This window comes from Belonocnema kinseyi, chromosome 8, assembly GCF_010883055.1.
Source record: "Belonocnema kinseyi isolate 2016_QV_RU_SX_M_011 chromosome 8, B_treatae_v1, whole genome shotgun sequence".
Lineage (NCBI taxonomy): Eukaryota > Metazoa > Arthropoda > Insecta > Hymenoptera > Cynipidae > Belonocnema > Belonocnema kinseyi.
Window position 1 is genome coordinate 109,192,510 of NC_046664.1, and position 25,074 is coordinate 109,217,583.

At 32.7% G+C, this 25,074-nt stretch overlaps 1 protein-coding gene across 2 annotated transcripts in view; it reads left to right on the top strand.

The window, feature by feature from the left end:
• LOC117177945 (RNA polymerase II elongation factor Ell-like) overlaps nt 1-25,074 on the top strand; it is a 114,788-nt gene that overhangs the window by 21,542 nt on the left and 68,172 nt on the right. For both annotated transcript variants that reach the window (XM_033369074.1, XM_033369075.1), the window contains exon 2: nt 11,114-11,161. In XM_033369074.1, coding sequence (XP_033224965.1) covers nt 11,114-11,161 — 48 coding nt within the window. The remainder of the gene's footprint in view (nt 1-11,113; nt 11,162-25,074) is intronic.

Here is a 25,074-nt window from a genome sequence, read left to right on the forward strand (position 1 = left end):
CGTCCTTATTTGTCAATAAATACAATTTTCGATTCATTATCTTGTTATTCGTATAATCCCGTGAGTCGTGGCGAACCAGGCACACTCTTATTGGCAGAGACATGAGGGAAGTTTACCCCCTGTTCGCAGAATTCATTCGGCCGACGCCAACCACGATTCTGAGGTTGGGGGATAGCAACAATGGCGTTCTATTTTCGTCCAGACGGTCGATCACTGCATCTTCTAAATCTGAACTAAACGCCCTTAAAGAGATCTCTCTCTCTCTCATTGATGATTCTAGCTTCGATGTTGAACAACATCTTTGTACATTCGAGACAATAATATGTCGTCGGTAACCTTCTCATGTTCTTAACATCGTGATCCAAGCACCCTAAAATAATATTGGTTACAGAATTTTCCAATCAAAAGTTTCTTAAGGGCATGCTCTTCGTGACCACGTGACCAAACTTGTCCCCGGTTATGAGCATTTTTTTTGGTGTTCACTGTGTCTACACGGATTGAGATATCGTGTTTAAAATTTGGCAGATTTCAATAAAAAGCACTAAAGAACGTTTGTATACATCAACATATTTATAGTTTTAAAGAAAGTTTATTTATAAATCGATGAAAAATTTTGGACTAAATCGTCTAAACCTTAGAAAAAATTAGTATGAGCAATAAAATTTGCACATTTTTTGCGAATCAACAAATAAGTATCTGCAGACACGTAACCTATCATTATTTTTGGAACATTTTTAGCGATTTCTAGCGGAGAAAAAAAGAAACTTTGAACGACGATAAAGTCGAGATCACGTAACTACTATCGGCGAGAAAACTATAGGTATCTGCCTTTGAAGCTTAACAATTCATTCAAAAAAAAAAAAATGCTAGAGTGACAAAAAAAAAAAACAGTCTTTTAAAACTGTTGTGAACCGGTTACAGTTGAAAAATTTAAAAAATAATAAAAATTGTTGCTTAAACGTACAAAAATGTGCTACTATATTATCTTCAGTTCTAATACAGATATTAAAGCGATTCAAACTGCAGACTGTAATGGATAGGCATTTTTAGACATTTTTTTTGTTGGAAAACAAGTGACAGAAAGCGGGGGGGGGGGCGTTTTTTTTACTGCCGACCGCTGTTGCCATTCTTCGACCCCTGGTTCTGAATGCTTGGATGGTACCTTTAATATCTGTATTAGAACTGAAGATAATATAGTTGCACATTTTTTTACTTTTAAGCAACAATTTTTTTTTAATTTCTCAACTGCATCTGGTTCACAACAGTTTTCCTCAAACTCATGCATTCTTTCAAATTTTTCCCATCGCCTCCTGTATAAGAAATAATACTCTGACTGTTCTTAAATGTACCCGAAAATCCTGACTTTTTTTACATTTCTGAGTTTGCTAAGCACAAAATTTTGTTTACATAAACGTCTTCAAGCTCATTTACGTAGAACACTTTCAGCTTTTGTATGACTGTTTTTTTGTTGCGCTAGCATTTTTTTTACTGATTTGCTAAGCTTCAAAGGCAGATGCCTATAGTTTTCTCGCCGATAGTAAGTTTGTCCAAGAAATTTTTGTGTAGAATGATTTTCATTTTTTTGGTCCTAAAAATAAAAGATAAATTTCAAATTGAAACATAGCAACACCAGAAATGTGATCAAATTTACTCTTCTGAGGTTTCCAACCAACTTCCATAATTGTTGACGTTTTATTTTTGACGTTGAATCGATCAGCTGATAACTATTGTTGATAGTGATCCAACCGGCGGGGCTCAGCGTCGGGCTCGCCTTGTCTTTCGCCCCCGGGCGAAATGTTCTTATTATTGGTGTGATTTAACTTAGAATTGTTTCACAACAGTACAAAAAATCCACAAGAATATATAACGATTAGAAAATTTTAATTATTTTCTGAAGATATGAACATTTCTCAAGATGGGACTTAGACGGATTTTTGAGTATTACATTCTAAGATGTTCTTCGATTTTTTTAAATCGAGGCATCTACTTTATCGACGTTAAAAGTTTTTTTTTCCTATTCCTATAGTATTTCACTAGAAAACTTTCTTCGTAATTATAAACATTTTGATATATACAAACGTTCCTTAGTCTTTTCGGTATAACTTCCTAAATCCTGAACACGATATCTCAATCCGCGTGGACGTAGTGAGGACAAAAAAAAAATGATGATCATTTCATTCTCCACACCAAAATTTTATGACTGAACTTAATCATGTGATCTCGACTTTATCGAGGTTTAAAGTTTCTTTTCTCTCCGCTAGAAATTGCTAAAAATGTTCCAAAAATAATGATAGGTTACGTGTATTCAGATACTTATTTGTTGATTTGCAACGAATGTGCAAATTTTATTGCTTACATTAATTTTTTAAAGGTTTAGACCATTTAGTCAAAAATTGGTGTCAGTGCTCAATATACGCGAAACAAAAAATCCGAAATACATAAAACCAAATATTATCTGCAAAGTGCTATAACTTGAATGGTAATATCCTATTCCATCGATTTATAAATAAACTTTCTTTAGAACTATAAACATATTGTTGTATACAAACGTTCTTTAGTGCTTTTTATTTAATCTGTCAAATTTTAAACACAATATCTCAATCCGTGTGGACACACTGAACACCAAAAAAATGCCCATATCCAGGGACTAGTTTGGTCACGTGGTCACGAAGAGCATGCCCCTTAATGAGCATAGTACTCCACTTATCCGAAGATAGTATTACAATGTTTGGACTCTTACGCGAGCAATTAAAATCCGGTAGAGACTAGAGAGAAAATTTTCGGGTAATGCGTAATGCCTAATGCCTACTATTTGATGATTCTTCTCATCTCGATAAAATCGTCTAATACATTCCAATTACATTGAAACACTTCAATAGCCCTCCCTTCTATAGCTATCCGAGAATTGAAGCCGCACCCTTGGTTAGTATAACAGGAACTGCGCGGGGTCGCGTAGTCGGCGGTTGTAACTCAGGCGAGCAGTCAAGCGTGAACAAACAAAAGCGGAGCGGGCTACAATGAATTAGTTCACACTGAAGGTCAGCCCCAAATTCGGAGCTATGAAAGAATTTAACTGTATTAAGGATACATTGACGTTTATACCTTTCACGAGACAGCTAGCTAGCTGCTTTTCTTCGAGTTCACCTGCATGTCGGAAATGATGAAACCATAGAAAACTTTTTCAGAATTTGTTATTCTGACCGAACAATCTCTCTTTAGTAGCTTCGTAAACAGTCATTAAAAAAGACAAGTTTTTCTAAAATATTGAAGCCTAATGAAATTGTCGGACTTGCAGAAAACTGTCAGCAGCAATGATGTTTACAATATCAATCAGAATTTACCTTCAGAAGAGCATAAAGAAGTACACAAGGGATCCCATATAGCAGCAGTTTCGGTGGTTGCCTCGCACTGGCCTTGCTTGTAAATCGGTACTCTGGGAACGTAGACAGTCAGGGACGAGTGAACCATTTCTGTTGGATTTTTCTCCGTAGTCAAAAAATATGTTTTTTAATTTTGTCCATTCGGTCTCTAATGCATATAATAATTTAAACTTGAAGGAAAACTCCCAGTTTGGGTTCAAACATCAATTGTATTCAAGTGGTGTATATGTACTCAAAATTTAGAAAATCTGAATAAAAAGTAGACGAATTTTTTCAAACGACTTGATTCTTTAACTAAAAAAAAAAATATTTAGGAAAAAGCAAAATTTCCAACCAAAAAGTTTAATTTAAAAAGAAATGAATTTTTGACAGAGTAGTTCAATTTCCAATAAAGTAGCTCAATTTTGGACCTAAAACATGAATTATCAATGAAATATTTAATTAAATTTTCAAACCAAAAATATGCTTTCTCATAAAAAAGTTAATTGATTAATTTTTTACAAAATATTAAAAATGTTAAAGAGTTTAATTTTTTTATAAAATCGTTAAGTTCCCTGCCAAGATAGTGGCATTAAAAAAACAACAGATTTTTTGCACTTTTAATTACAAACTTAATTTGTAACTAAAAAAAGTAATTTTCAACCAAATAGTTACATTTTTTACAAAAGTACTCATTTTCAACAAATAGTTTAACTTTATTTAAGATAAAACTTCTGTTGACGAGATGATTTTTAAAGCCAAAATCACGAATTTTCAACACTATAATCAAATAGTCAACACTGAAAACGAACTAAGGCATATGCTAACAACTGATGGAGTTATCCACTTACTTTTTACTTTTAAAATCCATTTTTATTTATATCTTCATTCGTAAGTGTACATAAATGCTTACACACACACACACACATATATATATATAATTCTGCGCCTGCGAGTACTGCCCGCTTATATCGCTCCGGTACTAGTGGCGAAACATTAACACTGTCCTTACGCTGAAAAACTACGCGGGCCAGCAGTTCTAGGAATTGGTAAATCGGATGCGCTTCAATGGGAGCTCTTGTGTTTTCGATATTTAGCGTCAATTGTTTGGTAATAAAATATTTGTGTACAGTGTATGTCCGTACGGGTATGCCATTTTATTTTTTTTCAATTAAATTCGGCAACACCGCCCACTGGTTCACTTTCTCTTTGGCGGCGAAACCGTCTGCCCCATTAATTATACTCAGAACATAGTGGCAATCCGTCATAGATCCGGGATCCTTTAGATCGAAGATCTATCTCTTTGGAAATTGATTCCACCATCTTTAATTCCATCGGCTTTCACGAATTTTGTTGCAGTCTATTATGTGTATAATTATCTTTAATTGTATTTTTTTACAAATCGAGTTTCATTACATAACTAAAAAATTCGCAAACTAAAATTGGGATTGAAATATTTTTCGTTGCTATAAATATTCATTATCAGCAATTACGAAACAGATTCTTGAAAAGAGGTAAAAAAAGAATGAAATTGTTTTGGAAAACAATGAAATTTTCGAAAAATTAGTTTCCAATAGGAAACAACTGTTGAATGCAATCGATGAATGAAGTTACTTAATAAACAAAAAATTGCGGCCGTTCGGGTAAAGCATTAATTTCCCCCGGTGCGCAGAAAAGTCAGGAACGTTCATTGCTCCCGATCCGTCTTTGCCCCTGCCGCAAATTTAATTAATACTCCTACTAATTTTATCAATCGCTATAATCTTAATGTTTCTAGTCGATGCGCATATATAAGAACGTGACGGGGGTCAATGTAACTCACATTATATTAATTCTAATACGAAAAGTTAACAAATTGACTTTGTTTAAAGTGTAAAAACCTAGTTAGCCTTATCAGAACTTTACGATCGATAAGTCTGAGAATTGTATTTAAAAGGTGCCAAATGGCGAGATCAATACTGTTTTATACGAGTGTGTTTGACGATTGTTGCGTCGGAACTGTTTCAGCTATTTTGTAAACAGCTGTTATTATGACGTAACATAGTGACGCTATCGGGATAAATTGCGCGATTGATCAATAGACCGATGCGATTCGTCGTTCGGCATTAATCAAATCCGCAAGATGGACTACGAAGTATTTCAAGGCGGAGATTAGAAGTGATAGAAAAAACCCAAAAGTATTTGCATTATTATTCTCTAACATTAGATAAAAGAAAAAAATGCAGGTTTCTCTTCTGGAACAGCAGGGAAGTGTGTTTTTTTCTATTAATATGGCTTATTTTATATAATTTTCCGTATTATGTTGAAGTAAATAGTACAATGAACTTTTATTTCAATCGTTTATATATATATATAAATCGAATACAAGTTTTTGTTAAAATTCACTAACCTAACCTATGACGGGTAGTTTTCGTGAACGAATTGAATTATATTTTATTGTTGTTTACAAATGTTTTTTAAAGGTAATGAGAATTTTTACTTAGGTGGATGAAAAATAAGAAAAAACTATTAAGGATAAGGTAAAAACTTAAAAAACATGGTCAAAGTGTAATAAAACGAATTTTTTAAAAATTTATATTTGCAGTTCTAAGTTATTCCCCTCCATTTATACAAACACTTATGTTAGGTCTTTGTCATTTGTAGGTTAGGACTTTTAATTCCAATGAGAACTTATTCCACTTGTTTGTATGGTACCTAAGATTGAAATAAAAGTTCACTATAATGCCTCGTTTATAATAAAAACAAAAATAACATAAATCATACTAATATAATGAAAACACATTTTATTGAATACTTACTTCTGAGCTGTAAATAGGAGCAAGTGTTAATAACGTGTCCGTCGATATGAAACACCTGTATTTCTCCGTTCCATAAGTACGGATCATGATAAAAAAATCTGTATGTATTATGAAACAACTAATACATCAATTAATTTGTATCCAAAAGAAAAAGTACAGCGAAATTACAAAAGCCTAATTTTCATACTTACTGATATAATATTTGGTACTGAAAAATATGCTTTTATATTATTTATATGTCGGACCATTTGCCAAACAGTTTCATAACTGGTACCTTTACCTTGCAGGGCTGACTTATTTCATTTAGAACTTTAATTTAATTTCGTTCAGGCCAATGAAGTGGCTTTAATTTGATTTTGTTGGTTCAAACGATAGAATATTTTTATTATATGGATAACCAAAATGGTGTTGATCCAGCCAATTTTTTCAGTTGTCTGAACCGAATCTTTTATTTGGTGGAATACTTGGTTCTTTAAATCAAATTTGTTTCAATCAGTTATAATTTTGTAGAATCGACCAGTTAAATTCAATTAAATTTTCATGTATATTCCAGAAAAAGGTTTTTCATTCAATTAAACTTTTATTCTGAGTGTATTGTGAATTTTTAGCGGGTCTGGTCTTCTTGATATTACATCTTGAAATAAGCCTATCTTGGACTAGAATCAAAACTTTTTTGTGATGAACTGATTGTAACTATATTATTTAACCTACAAGTAAAGTACGGACTACTACAAAGCTAAGCTAGGCAACATTGTTAATTTCCTCTCATTTCCTAAATAAGGTTTGTGTCTACTGAATAAGCCACTAAGTAAATTTTGAAGTCTTCCGAAACAGTTGTAAATGGATTCTAAAGCACATTAAGATTTGTAAAATGCTGCAAGTTTATTGATACATCAATCAGTGAAGTAACTTTGCCAAGGCATTTATACGTGTCGAAAAGGGACATCTTTTAGATTTTTCCAATGTATAAGTTATCCTCAAAGGTATAATTAATGATAATGATCATGAGATTTATAAAGATCGGAATGCTTTGCGACTTCTCATTGTCTCATGTCACCTTTAAGTCTACCTCTGCACCTATAGCTTTGACTAAAATTTCAACAAGACACGTGTCTTTTTCGCATAAACGTAAATCTTTCTGATATAGGATTTACTCTTCGCGCAAAGCGATTCTGTCCCCAAGCGATGCTTTTCAAGTGCTCCAGTTATTATTATACATTATTACATACACATATCACGAGTTATGCAAGTATAGATCTGGAGAGGAGTATAAGGAATCTTGAAATTTCTCCTCGTTTGCATTGAATGAAATGGCCGAATTTCTTTCACGCTTATCTTTTCATTTGTATATAAGTTTTCTCAACAAACTGATTTGCTTTTTTTTCGTCAGTAAAATAATCCAGTGCCGGCTTCCGCATAAAATGACGCAATTCTTCATTCACTCTTTCCTAATTCTCCAAAATGCGAATTTATTACGAGTTGTTTAAACAATCGAAAATAATTTCTGAAAGCATTTTGAAAAATATGCCTGCTGCGCGGCACATTCTCCTTGCGCGCTGCACGCGTGCATCGCGCCAAGTTTGAGCGTACCTAGAGCGCGCAGGTACGCTCTCGCGCTTCACGCTCGTTTTCTTACGTTTAAGGGCATGTGATACTTAGAAAATTGTCGATTTTACCAGTTTTAGGTTCCGACGGCTTTTTTTCTTTAATAATCAATATTTTGTCTTAAAAATTTCGGACATGATAGCGACCATGCTAACGGACGTCCCCACACACTTTTTTTTTTGGTTCAATTCAAAAAAGTTTTAATTTAGCAAAATCTGATTAATTTGCATAGCGCTTAGGAATTAGTATCGATTTTACCAGTTTTTAGGTTCCGATGGCTTTTTTTCTAAAATAATTAATATTTTGTCTTAAAAATTTGGGAAACGATAGTGAACATGCTAACGGATGTCCCCGCACACTTTATTTGTATTTTTTTTCAAAAATTTTTTTGATATTGCTAACAACTTGTGCACATTTGGAGATTATGTATGTTACAATTCTCCTGTGCGTTACTTCCAAACTACACAATATTTTTGGCCGAAAACTTTGGACTTGCAAATAAACATAGTAACTAATCTCCCGGAACTAACCCTTATGGCAGGCAATCAAAAAATTTTATTTCATAAATAATTATCAGATTATCGGAAAGGCAGAGAAGAAAAACGACGTAACCTCAAAATAATACATATGCATAAAATTTGTATTTAGCACAATAATTTTTTTTTTTATTGTCCCTCAAAAAAAGAGTCCGGGGACGTCCTTTATGATATTTTATAGCATCTACGAATTCAGTTTTTAAAAATTTTCATTTTTCTGGAAAAAAAGCCGGGGAAACTGTAAGTATCACATGCCCGTAAGCGTACACTTCAACTACATTTTTTTTAAATATCATAAATAGTGTAACTTACGTCGACAACTTTGATTTAAACTTCTGGGGAATTACAGTCATAAATTGGATTTGAAATTTTTTCCATTTGTTTTTAAAGAAGGTTTATATAGCTTGCGCCTTGGACGATTATATTAGTATTGTAAGCTTTTCCGTTCGTTCAAACTTCAGTTCTAAGGCAACTTTACTTCGATTAATTAATCTAGAACATTTTCAATTTGTGTCCAATTGAAAAATTGCTTCAAGATAATTGGTAAATCTGGTTAAAATCTACCAAAAAGAAGGCTTTACGGATCTCTTAAAACAAAAATTGCATATTTTTGAAAATGATAAAATTTGTTGACTTTTGGTCTAATCAACAAATTTCATGAGAATAGTTTCGAAATGTATTTTATATGCAGTAGAAATTTAAATTGTTATTTAATTTATTTCATAATCTATTAGAAAAATATTTTTTATCTCCATTTTTTGAAAATTTTCAAAATGTTGCAAAGCATATAACTTTTTACATTTTTATCAAAATTAAAAATGTCATCAGGATAATTTGCAAGTTCTTTTGTCGTATACTAGAAAATTGGACAAAAATGTCTAAAACTTATAAAAAATGTTTCAAATTTTTGAAAAAGCTAATTTCTAAGATAGTTTCTAAATATATTTGATATCTAGTGAACAACTTTGTGTGAATTTACGAAAATTTCTCAAATTTGAAATTGTTTGCAAATTTTAACCCGTTAACCGTAGGGCTTTTTTTGCACCTCTTAACCGTAGGGGGGGGGGGGGGGGGGGGGGGGGGTCGATTCGACCTGATGCTTTAAAAAAATCAAAAACGTGTTCCTAAAAATCTGAAAAAATTCATGGTTCTTATTTGAACCTTCTACTTAACGGTACAATTTTGCAATATTTGTTTTTTAACATGATTGTTTATATAATTAACAATAAACATGTAAACTCATAGAAAATAAATAGTTTTTTTTTTTTAATTCATAACTCAGAGATAAATGAACGAAATTGAACGGTTCAAAAACGAAATTAAAGGGGAAGACTGTGTCTTTCAATGAAAAAATGTTGCAAGAAACTTGTGAAATCTAATGGTAAATGTATCTGTTATCGCTCGTGCTCCTATTCTCGTTCTAACTTGATTGAACCATAATAAATAACGAATTTTTATACTTTGACTTATAAGGAGTAATAAGGGCATTCACCTTACTCTCGCTGTTACAGAAAAACAAAAGAAAAATAGTAAATTTACCTCAAGTGTCATCGACCCAAACGACCCAAACTGCACTTTGACTGCACCCTATAGCTGACTGAAAGATGCAAGTGACTCGAAACTATGCGTGAGGTTTCTATCCTAGAGTACAATTTTTTAGATGGGGGAAGGACCCGTATTCTTGCTTGGTTCGCAAATGGCACCGATTTGAAATTTCGGCCTGGGTGAGGTCGACCCCCCCCCTGCGGTTAAAGGGTTAAAGCTGTCCTAAATTTGTTTATTTTGGTTCGAAATCTGTGGTTGATGAACTTAACCTTAATTTTGGGACCCTTAAAAAGTGTATCAAAGGCTGATTCGATGGGACAAATCCTTCAAAATTTAGCATGTCTACAACATTTAGGTAACCATACAGTCATATAGATTTTTATGATTTCAGAAAACACCGTTATCTGCAAAATGTACAAAGCCGAGAAAATCGACGAAAACTGTTCGAATCTTTATTCGCGTGTACCGGGGATTCTAATTCATTTTCTGCAGTATTTTTTGTTGTTCTTTACTATGTTGCATATAAAATTTTCATTTTTGCAAAAAAATGGTTAGAAAATTTTAATTATCTAAAATGCAGTTAACGGTGTTGATTGTGATGCTGAAATGTAGCAAATGCCGTAACGGAAAGTTACGGCTCTTTTCGAATCACGTACCTCAGAAATATACCGCCCGATAATTTAGTGAAGTCCGTAACTGCCCGTTTCGGCTTTTTCTCGAATTTTTCTGTGACGTATTCAGCTGCCCATGATTTAAGCTTGCAGTTAACGGGGTTTTTCCAAAATTTAGCAATCATTATTTTAAAAGTCATTAACAATTTGAAAAAAAATTCTTTTAATATTCAGGTGCGACAATTCTTAACGATTCCAACGATATAAAAAAAACTAATTTTTCGATTTTTTGCAGTTCACGGTGTTTTCTCAAATCACGTCAGTAGACGCCGAGAAAAGTTTATGATTTCCGAACTCTGTGAGTGCCGAAACGTAAAGATTGGTTGAAAAAAACAAAGAATTAAAATTTGGACTATCATGAATGAGAATGTAAAAATATGATTATAAAAAATCACAACATAATTGCAATAGGCCCATCCAGTATGAGTATCTGAATGCCGAGCAATTGTAATTGTAGAGAGATAATTATAAATAATTACAATTGTGATTTCTAATTCCAAACTTGAATTGTAGAAGGCCAAGAAATTAAATTTAATTAAATATTTTTGCAAAACCAATTATCTGCAATTATTATAATCTACTATCTTTTTATGTTTCAGAATAAGCTCAAGCAGAACCCTACAATACAGTTTGACGGAAGCGAAGGGGTGAGTCCAGTTTTTGTAGTAAGCATGTATTCGAGAAAGGGAATGTGCAGAAAATCGGAAACTTGCTCAAGCCTTTCATAATTGGGATAATGTTCTTGTCTTTATAAATCACTTCATAAGATTTTAGAAATTACCTCTCTCTGCCCCCCCCCCCCTCTGATTTGAGTTATACACCAAGTCTAAATTAAGCTTCCCATTTAATACAATTTGTAAGATGAAAGCGTCGAGATGGTAGATCTGCCTGTGTATTTTTAGATAACTTCCTTGTCGACAAACTGAGTTTAGGATCCTCTCGGCAATCAAACGAACTAGTAATTAACCTTTTTAATACAACTGCCAACAAACGTATCCGTAACCTTGCATTGCGTGCCTTTCGTTTCCGCGAAATATTCGTGACACTGTAATTAAGTTTTTCTTGCTTTTTCCATGTGTATATTGCGTAATGATTCTTATTGCTGAAAATTTTTCCGAACAAAAATTATGTTTTTAAGTAATTACTCAATGAAACAACTGTTCTTTCAAAATAGTATAGATGGCATTCAAAGTACCGAAAAAAGAAAGGAAGAAAGAAATAAGTGTTATTGCTTAAATTCCAAAGTGATTTTCATAGGCTGTAAAATTATAATTTTGATTTCACTAATTTTAAAAACTGACATATACAAAGGATTGAACTGCCTAAGCGAAGCTTTGTTGCTTTGGTATAAAATAGTAGTGCATTTTTACGTTTAATTAACCTTGGGCCTTTCGGCGCTCGCGAATAAAATGAAGAAATTCTTGGTGACTTCGAGGGAAAAAAGTGAGAGTAAACTGGAAATCTCGAGCTACGAATCGACGGCCATATTGTATGCATACAAGGGATACGATATCTTTCGGATTGTACATGAAGGTTCTTCGGTGAAGGCGATCGAGGTCGCAGCCGCAAGGTTATACCATTTTCTCCATTCGTCTGACTTCTTAAATTCTTCTGACGCGAAGCCACGTCCTCAATTCATTTCTGTCGTTAAACATTAATCGTTCGCACAAGAACTATGAATACATCTTTCAAAAAAGATCTTCGAAAAATTAAACGGTATAGAGATAGCGAAACAAACGTAATGTCTGGTGATAACGAGCTACTATATTGAACTAACATCATTTTTATGATATTAACACGTGTTACGTGAAAATTGCTGTTCGAATTCATGCTCTACTGAGAAAATTAAAATTTTAAAGTTTACGCCTTCACAATGAAAAACGAGCGCATTGATTTTCCTAGTGATTCAAGTTCTTATGAAATTCTTTTTCACGCCCAGTGATGCAATTCTAAAGTTTCTTTTGCTTCAAAATGGCTGGGAGCGAATGATATAGAATCGGAATACCAATTCAGTTTAGAAATATTTTTAATCACAAAATTTAATTACAGATTATAGATTCGTAAGGTTACCTTGTCCTACATAAGGAAGAAATCCGCTCTAGGTTTTCGAGATCCTCTCGATCTTTCGCTAGAACCACGTGACATTCCCTAAGATTTAAGAGTCTCGAATGACCTTTCGAGTAATAAGCCGTGTTCACCTAACTGCCTTAGGGGCTAATGGATCCTCCATTACCTGATAAATTTAACTTCAAGATGACTTCAAGTCAGTAACTTCGAGAATTTAGCTTAATACAGATGGCGCAAAATTGACGAATCTTCACAACTTATTGGTATATTCTTTAGTCCATAATTCTAGCTGAGTAGAATAGTTAGAATCTTACTGTGGTCGAGTCCACTGAGAGATATCGGTCCAGCTCCCGAATCACAAGAATTGAGCAATTAGTTTAAAATTGTAATAAAATTCTATAATGAAAATTTGGTGCCATAATGAGGTGAAAATTAGTGGTTATATCTAACAATACCTGAACATTGTGATGCGAATTTTAAATTCCTATATTCTTTTTAAAAAAGTGAATTTTAAAAAAATTTACAAATTATACTGCTTATGAGTCGTAAACAATTATAAACCAATACACACAGTCGTATCTGAACAAACTCCAAATATTTACACGTCTGTTTTATAATCCGTTCTTGAATTTTGATTCTATTGAGTCTTTAAGATTCAAGGAGCTTGACGTAGTTATTCTTAGAAAAGTGGTTGCCATTCTTGGGGGATTTCCCTCTATACCATCCACTTCCTCCATCTTCATTCTCCGCTGCAGCAACCAAGCTTATCTTAATGCCTACATCTCTTTATGAAACTTAACACGTGGGAAATGTTTAGTCTCTTGATCAAGTTTATTGTTTCACATTTATTTCAATGTAGCTTATCTCTGAAGATACTCTTGTTACAATGCTTGTATACAACTGCCCCTTCAAATCTAATTTTCTTAACTATCTTTCGTTTACTAATAATCTTATTTTTAAAAGTGCTATTCCAAATGATAAGAGGGAATTGAAAAATGATGTGAACAAAGATCCTTGTTTGCCATGGCCTTGCCTATTCAGAAACGATTTAAATATTTACTTGAATCATCTGAAATCTAATTTCCTGTCTAAATATTGGACCTAACGAACGAAGCTTAACTCTCGACTTAAGTTTGAACTAATCTCAAACCAGTAAGGTTCTGTGTGTGTATCAAAAGGGCGATATTTCTAAATGGAACTAAAGTTTAGCGATTATCAACAAGTCTGCGTCGTGGTGTATACTGTATATCCACCGGAGCCGAGTGAAAGGCAACAATGTGAAGGCTTGCTGACTACTACACATAATGTCACTTATCGCCACATGAAAACCAACCAACACAACGAAAAGTGGTCGGTTCTCCGGGATACGTCAGTCGCAAGGACGTCTGCTCAACGAGTGAATTATGCTGATATAATTGCTGGACAACAAAATTACCCCCCGACTGTAAAAATAAAAAGAAGTTCAGATCATTCCATTCGCGGATCGAATTTCGGTCAGAATTTAAGAAAAATCTTGCAGTGTTTTAAATCCATAACTTTGACAGAACTCACGTCAAGGATTTCTCACTGACGACAATTTGATACAAAAAAAGTTATTCCTCATAATTCTTGCAACATCATCAAGGCATTTAACAATGAGTGTATAAAGGGTTTCCCAAGAAGGAAACATTCTTCTAAATAACATCCTCTTATATGAGCATATTGATGCATAATTTTCCTGTTTATTATTCGAGAATATCTGTTATTAATGTTTTTTTTTCAATGCCTGGCAAACACCTGTTACAACTCTCTTATATTTTCATAAATATCTACAGAATGCAGAAATGTGGAACAGCTTTTTTTGTTTTGTTCAATTACTTTTTTGTATGTATATCGTTACTCTAATTTAACCTATCCCCCCCCCCCATTTTCCTTTGATAAAAACGCGCATGGAAACTTGTCTAAACAATTTCACCGCCATTTTCCCCACCTTCGAAGTTTCCAGGTAAACGTATTTTTCCTTGTTGAAAATTACCCCGAGTTTAATCTAATGCCAAGCGATGATGCAGAATATACGTGCGTTATTTGCTGTAGTGAGTAGTCTATCCGATTTTCATGACAAAAGGGTTCAGCCTCTGTTGCTAATTAAAAAATAAAAGATACACTGCGCGCCAGACGAACGTCAAACCTGTGAAAAAAATACTGGTGTAACAAAGATTCAAGTCTTCATTTCAGAATTACAGTGAAACTCCTCTAGACTTAGAGCGCCGGTTTTTGGACTGACGATGGGCGGGAACTAAACCATTATAGCCCGCTTCGATTTTGTTCGTTTATGCTTAAGTGCTCGCCTGAGTGACAATCGCAGATCCCGCGCACCTCCTGTTTACACCAACCTGTGACGCATCGTTAATTCTTGGAAGGGCTATTGAAGAGTTCCACTGTATATCTAATCGCAATGACACCAAAAGTAAAAATAAACAAAGAAGATCCCGCATTCACACAAGGTCGTGATATTTCCCGCATTCGGAATACAATGTAAAACACATTAAATTCTCTTTTTCAATCAGTTTGAAGCTAATAAAAATAAATTATACATTTTAGTATTGCTTTGGATAATTTTTTTAAATAAGATATCAGATATAAATTCGGAAATCAGAATGCTGGGAGAATTATCTGCATTCTGCATGGTTAAATTGACAACGAAATTTTGTTGTTCAATGTCTAGCCAAACTGGTTTCGATGATCTTATAGCCAATCTTTCTTTCTGCATTTTTAAATACTTGATTCGGCTTCTCTTCTCCTTTAGTTTTTCTTTGTAAGTCGTTTCTGTAGATATAAGCTACTCGAAAATTGATCTTTCTAGAATCTAGGTTACACAGTAGCCAAAAAGGATTTCATATAGAAGAAAGCCTCTGATAACTTATGATCTGAAATCAGAAGTTGAAGGTTGTCAACTTGTCATATCAGGCTATTGTAAGAACGATAGACTCATTCAAATGTTTGTATAGTCTCTAAAGGCAAAAAGCTATCCTTCTAATACCATAATTTCAGACTAAAGAGTGTTTTTTGAAGGAGAAAGTAAACTGTTTGGGATGAAACATTGCTAGGAGTTTTAGCTTCAAACTGGTTTGATATTTCACAAGTTCTTTGTCTATACCATCAAAATCTCTCTCCTACAGAAAAAGTTCTACAATTATTATCAAAGTACAAAGTATTAACAAAGTTTTACTTTATGCGAAAGGTTCTTGTTCTTACATTGAAATGATAAATTTAAACAAATTATGTGTCCAAAATATCTTATTCATTATAACATACAATAATTTGGCTTAAGAACCTCGTAAGACTGAGAGGTTATAATCAGGCCGTTCAAACCTCAATGCATTTTCGCTGGACAATGTTTCTGAGCGACTTAAGGGGATGTGATACTTCGTCATGTGGTAAATCGGGTTCAGTTTCTTCGGCTTTTTTCCACACGTTTTTCAGCTCTGCCATTCCGATAATGTAGGCTTCTGTCGTGCCGATGCTGTCGGTGGCACTCAAAAATAATTACGAAAGAGAATTGTAACACACATAACAACAAAATACACATATTAAATTTCGTAAAATAATTTTTTTTCAATTAAACCACAAAAAAGAGTCCAGGGACGTCCGTTAACATGTGTGCTATCATGTCCTAAAATTTCAAGACAGAATATTTATTATTGTAGGAAAAAAGCTGGAGGAACCAAAAACCGGTAAAATAGATAATTTTCTAAGTATCATATGCCCTTAAGTACGAAGTACCAGTAAATTTCCGGTGGGGGTACTACGGTTAACCTCAATAAAAATAAATGTGTCGTCAGTGATAAGCCACACATTAATGTACTGTAAATTAAAGAACGTTGTAAATCGCTGGATGCTGGAAAATAAGTAAAAGAATTCACAGAGCACTGGCAGGAAAAAAGGGCACAATTTCTGCCCATTATTTACTGAAAATTATGTAATTTTTTCAGTGCAATCATTATTATATTAAATCATTAAATAATCAATTACTACTAATTTATAGGTTGAACGTATAAATATAAGATAATGCATGCCTGAATAAACTGTTTATTTAAATTACAAGAGACCTTACATACTTACAGTGTACGCCATTGCACAATAAATATTATTATCAATAATTAACTAAAAATACATCCTAGACATTTACTGGTAGTGCATACCCCAAACTTGGTCCAAGGAAAGTGCATTGTGGCAGGAGCGCGGTTATGATTGAATGTGGAGTTATAATTTTGGCGCGAAATTTTAATTCAACTGGCAGTAGAATAATCTCCTTCCTATCTTTAATACTCATTAGCCCCCCGTTTTGACCGTGTATGTGTATGTGGTAGTAGTTGACATACGATCCGGAGAGGAAATGTCTATGAAACTAATCCAAAAGGTGGCACCCCGATCAACTAGTCTGGCTTTCGCATTGAATTGCATTAAGGGCCGATGAGTGGGTCACGTGGCCAGATCCCTACTTTACCGACTTTTTTTGTATTGACTGACATATTTTCACACGAAGCGCCACATCGATTTGAAAATTTGGGATGATAAATGAGAAGCACTAAGAAAGATGGGTCTGGTGCTAAATTTGAATAATTATGATAAAAGCAAAAAAAAATATTTACAAAAAAAAACTTCAAAAATAATTAACGTTTAGGACCATACCCACCTTTCTTAGTGCTTCTTATTTTTTATCCCAAATTTTCAACTTGATGTGGCGCTTCGTGTCAAAATAATTTAGGAAATAAAAAAAGTGTCGGTAAGGTGGGAATATGGTCACGTAATCCACTCGTCACATGGCCTTAAGAAGAAATAGAATTAAAAATTGAATACTTTTTATTAATAAAGAGAAGAAAAATTCTGAAAAAATAATAGCAACTTTGACTAATAATTCTAAGAAAGAAAAGTCATGAAGATATGTACTTCATTATTAATAATATTACAAAATGTTTTGTGATTGAATTTATAATTGTAGTTAATAAATAAAATTAATAATATTTAAGACCCAAAAGACAAAAATCTGCCCGCTTCGCGGGTACATTATCATCGCGCGCTGCGCGCGCGGCTCGCTTCGCTCGCAGGTTTGAACGCGCCTAGGGCGCGCCACGGTTGAATATCGCGCATATTTATTCTTTGCGTTTGGAATGCTTGAAAAAACTTTATCAAAAATATCTCTTTTAGATGGCAGTATTTATATGCGTCTTCATATTCTGAATTGTCTATTTAATTAAGTATAGTCAAAGATTAAGTTTCTCAAAGCTCTGTAGGCTTTGAGGTACACATTCTCATCGTGACACTCGCGCTGCGCGCTCGGTATCCGACAGACATTTGTAAACAGGTTTTGTTTGATTTTTTTCTCGTAACTTTCGTCGTTTTTCCACACATTTTTTTTTTATTTTATATTTTTTCAACGTCATTTTTCACGAATGAAACAAAAAGTACGCGTCCTATCAAGAGGTGATTCCTAATGAAACTGTAGATCTTTTTTGGGATAACCATTTTTGTTGATTCATATTTTTTCGTATCCTGCATAGTTTGTCCACAAAATCGAATTTTTTGTTTTCCATTATTTTTTGTGCAATCAAAATTTGAGTTTTCAATTTTTGAAGAAAATCCAAAAGTTTGTTATGATAATCTTTTTGAGCTTTCAAAAATAAATGTTTTTCTTTTTCTGTCTTTTTTTCATATCGTGCGTTTTTCGGGATCAATTTTTGATTTTCGGTTGATTAAAAAAATTTTGAAAACGCTATAACTCTGAGGTTTTTCTTTATATCGAAAAAAGTCATTAGGATAAATTGTTTGTTCTTTTTAATACTATAAATATCCGTACATAGAATTTTCAAATTCAGAAAAAAGTGTTTTCAAAAATTTTCAAAATGCGCTCACTTTTTGAATTTTTATCAAAAATGGCTGGTTCACGATCTTATCCTTTCTTTTAGGACCTAAAAGAAGTGTGCCAAAGATGAATTTGATTCGTTCATTTTTTCTAGAGTATCGTGTTTATGGGCGGACGGTCGGACGGACAGACAGTCGGACGGACAGACAGACAGACGCCATCGTGAACACCTGATTTTTGGATTCAGGGGATCTTGAAACTTGGAGATCCGTTGAAAAAGTGTGATGTCAAATTTCCGACAATTCTTATACTTTCTCAATCATAAATGATGAGAATGTAAAAATCTTTAAAATAGTCAGAAGATCAGAAGAATTAATAAAAATATGTCTCTTATGTTAAATATAAATATCATAATAATCAAGAATGTAAAACTATAGTTTAAATTGCATAGTGAAGAATCCTTAAACCTTAAACACAGAACAATTAAAAGTTTTGCAGGAAATACGAGGAAAACGTGAAAGTTTTCTATGTTGCTGCCATAACCTGACTTCTGCAACCAGGAGCTACACATTTTTCAATATACTTTTTGTAAATTTCTCGCAAATTAATCATTTTTTAATAATTTTTCATATCTCTGCACTATATGTCAATACAAAAGTGAGATTACCTGTTCAGAGTGCCGACAGTTACTGACTAACTTAAAAACATGCAAAGATAATGAGTAAGGAATTAAGAATAAACAATAAATGGCACTGACTTCGCCTTTGCCACAGCGTTTTCTTATCCATTCATGATGAGGGGATTGAAGACCCGCGGCAAAACGCTGTGGGAAGAGGCCTTAAAATATTCACGGTCTCGTACTGTCAGATGGGTTAAGCAGGTTGGGTATAAGATAGGGGACAGAATACTCGGGAGCCTCGGACTTAGGTCGTATCGCATAGAGACCGTAGAAGCAATAGAGGCTATAGAGGCAATAGAGCATAGAGGCTATAAAAGCAAAAAAAGAAGGAGTGAGAGGTAGCATGCATGCATATTTCATGTAAAATTGTCGTTGAAACTCGCGTGCGTGCAGCACGTGCTTTTTCTCTCCTTATTCGCGTGCAGAGAAAGACCCGCAACTCTTGTCTTCAACCGCCCTTTCAACAGCCCAAAAGCTACCCCTCACTGACCGTTTCCATACGGAGGGTACCCTTTATACATAGAATAAATTTTTCTTCATTAAGGAAGGAGTCACAAGACGCTGACCTACGTTATTGCTCTAGAGAGTTTATAATTAATAACATGGAAAACTGTGACAAACAATGAAGGAAATGATGAGAGGCTTTGCTGCACGACCTGGAGAACTTAGAAAAGACATTGAATTTTGAACAAGTGACTGGAATTGTATTATGACGCACCTTTTTTTTAAATTTTTTATAAGTAATATTCTTCCGTACTTTAGTGCGTGTTTTCGAATTGAAAATTCATATTTCACCTTCTGGGATTGTTTTATTTGAACCAAAAGGCCAAAAATGCCTACATTTAGTTGTTAAGGTTTCGACAGTCAAATGCGCATACACCTATCCTACTCGCTAAATCTACATTAGTTAAATTTCACTAATTATCAGTCAAATTTGGCTAATTGTACAATCAAGAACTCAGTAACTGATAATTGGTCAAAAATAGCTAATTGAATTGGTTACTTTCGTTTAACCATTTCAATTATTCAAACTCTAGACGTGGCGCGCCACCAGTCGCCATGGCGGAGGGTGGCAAAACTACTAATTGTCTAGTCAAAATCTACCAATTGGTTAGTCAAAATTTACTAATTGATTAGTAAAAAATTATACGCTTTTGTAGAGACGCACATGCCCGTAACACAGTTGATTTGGCTAGATTCTCAATATATTTAACTAAATTGTCTTTGTATTTAATCTTGTTTCCTGTGAAAGAAAAACAGCAAAGTTTTAAACCTGTTAAAAGTTTTAAAGTAATAACCTCAAAAATACAAAGTGAAAATTTTTTATTTCTAAGACATCACTTTGAATCATTTTTCAAATTGCACAATGAGATTTATTTGTAATACGTGGCACATTTCGCAGGGTAGAAAAGAACTAAATTAAATAACAAAAGTACAAAGTAGTGACCTTTTCTTCAAAAAGTCGGGGTTACTTCTCAAAAAGTCGGTGGTATTTCTCGTGAACGACTTGACAGTTGTTATGTTTATAAATTCAGTAATGAATTGATAGTTCACGAAAATGACTAATAAAAATTAGGAATTTTTTCGACTAATTCAATTGGTAAGGTACGAACAGGGGCAGATTACCACCGCTTTCCAGGTGGCGGGGGATTGAATTTCCACTTCAAAGCCTGCACGAGTAGATTCAAAAACCGGTAACTCGCTTTCAAGTTTTGCTGAGGAATGACGAAGACGATCCCACGAAAAAATGCGCCCCACTGGTTTCTTGCACTTGTTTTCCGATATAAAAAACGACCTTCAAGTATCGCAATTTGCACGAAGAGAAAAACAGCACATACCCGTTTTAAGTGGTAAATAATAATTACAGATAATTCATCCAACTATCCCTAATTTATATCACTTCGTTATCTCCATTGGAACGGAAGATAATATAGTAGTTGTATATTCATGTACAAAAGATGAACAATTTCTTTTATTTTACAGATGTTTAAACAGAAGTTTGTTGAAAAATGTTTTGTTCGAAACCATGAGTTTTTTTTCAGATTTTTCCTATTATTTTTTCAATACAAAATTATGCTCCAAAGTTCAATGCCGTTAAAAGTTGTAAAATTTCCTTGCTTCTTATTAAACTTTCGAGTCTGTAACCTGTATAAATTTTGTTGGCATATTCGATTCAGGATCATTAACGTACACCATTTTGACCTTTAAAGATATACACTATGTAAAATCAACCTCAAAAGTAGCGTATTTTTAAAATGATTTAAAAAATCAACAAAAAAAGATTTATTATTAATTTCGGTAAATCTTGATGGAGGCTGCCAAGTACACTTTAGATTAAATAATTCAGATTAAAATTGTTTATTGAACAGTAGTTATTTGAAGGTTTACTTTTTTCTTTCTCTTTAGGGAATAGTTAAAAATTATATTTAGTCCTAATGATGGGAAAAATGGTAATTTTTCCCTAAAGAGAAAGGAAAAACTAAACCTTTAAATAACTACTGATAAATAAACAATTTTATCGTGAATCATGTTTTTCTGATGTATGCTTAGAAGCCTCCTTCAAGATTCACAGAAATTAATAGATCTTGTTTTGTCGATTTTATAAATCATTTTTAAAATAGGCAACTTTTGAGATGGATTGTACCTAGTATACATCCTTAAAATGATCCTTCATTCATTGAACTACCATTTTTTGTTCGCTTACTTTTTTAACTTGAACGCCAGAGGACTCGAATTTCCTCGTCGATAGAATTTATTATTCGTTTTAGAAGCTGCAATGTAGTGAAGGGAATTTATCTTATCGAAGTTTATCATTCTAAAATGTTACTACATTATTTTATATTAATGATAATTTTCATTGTATAATAATATTGCAAAATAATTAGTCTGGTAACTTATCTGCAACGATTGTAATATCTTAAAATTGAATTGAAACGACTGAAATATTTTCAAAAGTAGACCGTGAAAGGTCATAGAATTTCGAAATCAAGGCTTCCATAGCAGCCGTGGATGAGATTAAATTTCGCGTCAAAATATAATTTTCTATGAAAAGTTTTGTTGACATGATTTCGTTGTGTCCAGCACAGAGTTGAAAGTTGTTGAATACCAAACCGAACGCGTGATTTCCTGTTTCTCGCGTTCGCCTTCGCCCTGTCTGTAGCAAATCTTTGCCATAGCTGAGTCGGTCGGTTGGCTCTGTACGCTAAAAATGTTGTTAACACTGAATTACCTAATTATATTAAAATTAAAAAGAGCTCACAAATATTCTATTTATTATTATTTTAAAACTGATTAATTTCTCTTACGGTTGATTTGAAAAGAAAAATTTTCGAGATATTAAATAAATTAACTGAAAAAAAGTTCTTTTCATACTTTAGAATTGTATTAAAATTTCAACAATTATTTTTGAAAATTAAACTTCAAATTTAAATGAAATTGAGATAAATTAAAAAATTTAATTAAATTTAGTTAAATTTCAAATTTAAATAAAATTTAGTTCTCTCTAAATCTGAATTAGTGAAATTTCACTATTTGAATTAGAGAGAAGTAGATCACTACGAATTAGTGAAAAACTACTAATTCAATTAGTGAAAATATTTTACTAAATCAATTAGTGAAATTTCACTAAGCAAATAGTGGTTTTGAGAGGTAAAGTATCTACTATTAAATAGTGTAAAATCACTAATTAAGTAGTCGAAATCACTAATTACACAGTGAAATAAAATATTTGCTGGAGTCAACAAATAACCCCAACAGTAAACTATATTACAAGACAAGTTATAGAAGTAAACTATAATGTATATTTAAAAATTAAATTAATTTATGTTGATACTGTACTTACTAAAGAAAAATCTTAATTCAGCTTACCATGTATTTTTATAAAAATGAATGTAAAGCTGAATTTCATAACCTCAAAACGAATACAGCGCTCATGTTCTATAGCAAATGTTTTCGTCTCGATTTACATATCATCACATAATGAGGAGACTCTTCACAGGGAAACTATACGAAAGTATAATAAACTGGAAAATATTACTAACCTGTGTTTTTAAATTTTTTTGCGCTCATAGAAAGAAAAATGATGCAAGCTGACAAATGTAAACGATGCAAACGATGAAAACGAGACGTCAGCGCGGGTTGGCGCAGTGAATCATTCAATCACTAATTCAATTCGTGAAATTTTCACTATTTCAAATTCAGAGAGTTGAATTTGAAATTTAAATACAATTTAGATGAATTAAAAAATTAGATAAATTTTAGCTAAATTATATTAATTTCTCGTCTGGTTTCTTTGAAAAGAGAAATTTTCGAGATACGAAGTAAATATGGTTAAAAAAAATCTGTTCGTACTTCAGGATTTATTGTAGTCCAATTTAAAAAAATTATTTTGGAAAACTACACGAAGAAAAATGGATGTTCAAACGTAACATCTAGATGTTCAGCGTTAACATATTTTATGTTTAACTATAGGACAACAATCTAGATGTTCAAAGCTAGCCTCTGTAGATCTTAAAAAGTCAGATGGTACTCTCTAAGATCCAAAATGTTCAGCTGAAATATCCGGAATATTACATGTATGGTTATGTCAAATAACGCCTGTAAATATTTGAAGAGTTTACTTATTTATAGTAATTTAAGGAATTGATTGATAAATTATTTGTGAATTTAATGTTTGTACACGAAGGAAAACAGATAAAGGGTATGAAATGTCGATCAGTGGATACATTCAGTCAAATTGTTCAGTCATAATTGTAATATCGAAAATATATAGTGTTCAAATATAGTCGTGAAATTCCAATGTGCTATGCGCATGTGCTCGAACGGTTTCAACATTTGAATCTGTTTCAGTTTAACATAAACAAAACTTTACGCCTAACATTTCAAAAAGATAATAAATGTTTGATCTTACCCTTTAAACATATACATTTAAACATCCATTTTTCTCCGTGAAAATTTAAAGATTGAATACAATTTAGACAATTTCAAAAAGTAAATACAATTTAGTTAAATTTAAAATTTAATACAAATACAGTTACATTTAAGTAAAGTTTAGTTTAAATTGTAAACGTTTAATGGCGTTAAATTTTTAATTTGAATAAAGTTTTGAAACCAATAATATTAAAAAAGTGTATCCATATTGAAAAATAAATCTATTAATGCTAGTTCCGTATAATGTAAATGATATGATATTTTTCACCAGATTTCACGAATTGAATATTTAACCGCAATTTAGTTATTCAATCGAGCATCATTTCAATCAGTATGTGGTAAATTAAAGGTGATATAGTAGTAAACTTAAAAAAAGTTTGGTTTCAGTGTATTTTTTATTCTTATTTTCTAGTAAGGACAATTACAAGTTTATGTAAAATACGCATATCAACCATTTTTTTATATGGATATGTGGATTGTTTCTTGGCTTCAAACAATGGAGAGTTTTAAATTAAGCTGGAGAAATAAAAAAAAATTTCTCTCTTATTTTTATAAGTATTAGGTAAATTAAACAAAAAAACTCAGGAAAGTAATTAATATTATAACTGACTCATAATAATAAAGAATAGATCTAGAGAAGAAATGATATTAAAATAATCTCCACATAGTTTAATGAGCCCTCTCATGAGGAGTGTCTCAAATTGTGCAGTATTCTAATAAATAAATTAAATTGATTTGAACAGTATACAAAATTCAACGAAAAGTCTGGAATAGGAATAATTTTTTAGCAATTATCAGGGTGGCTACTGAACGGAAAGCAGGAAATAATTCGCCATAATTTTCGAAGCAATAGGGACATTTTTTTGAATTTTCAAAAGTTGAAATGTTTAAATCAAAAGAGGAACAGAAGATATTAACCGATTTCAAATTTTTTTTTACTTTTTTTGGATGTCAACTCAAATTCTTTTCGCTCAGCTCAAACGATTCGACTAATTTGATCATTTTCACTCCGCCGAAATACATAATGTATACATAATAATATA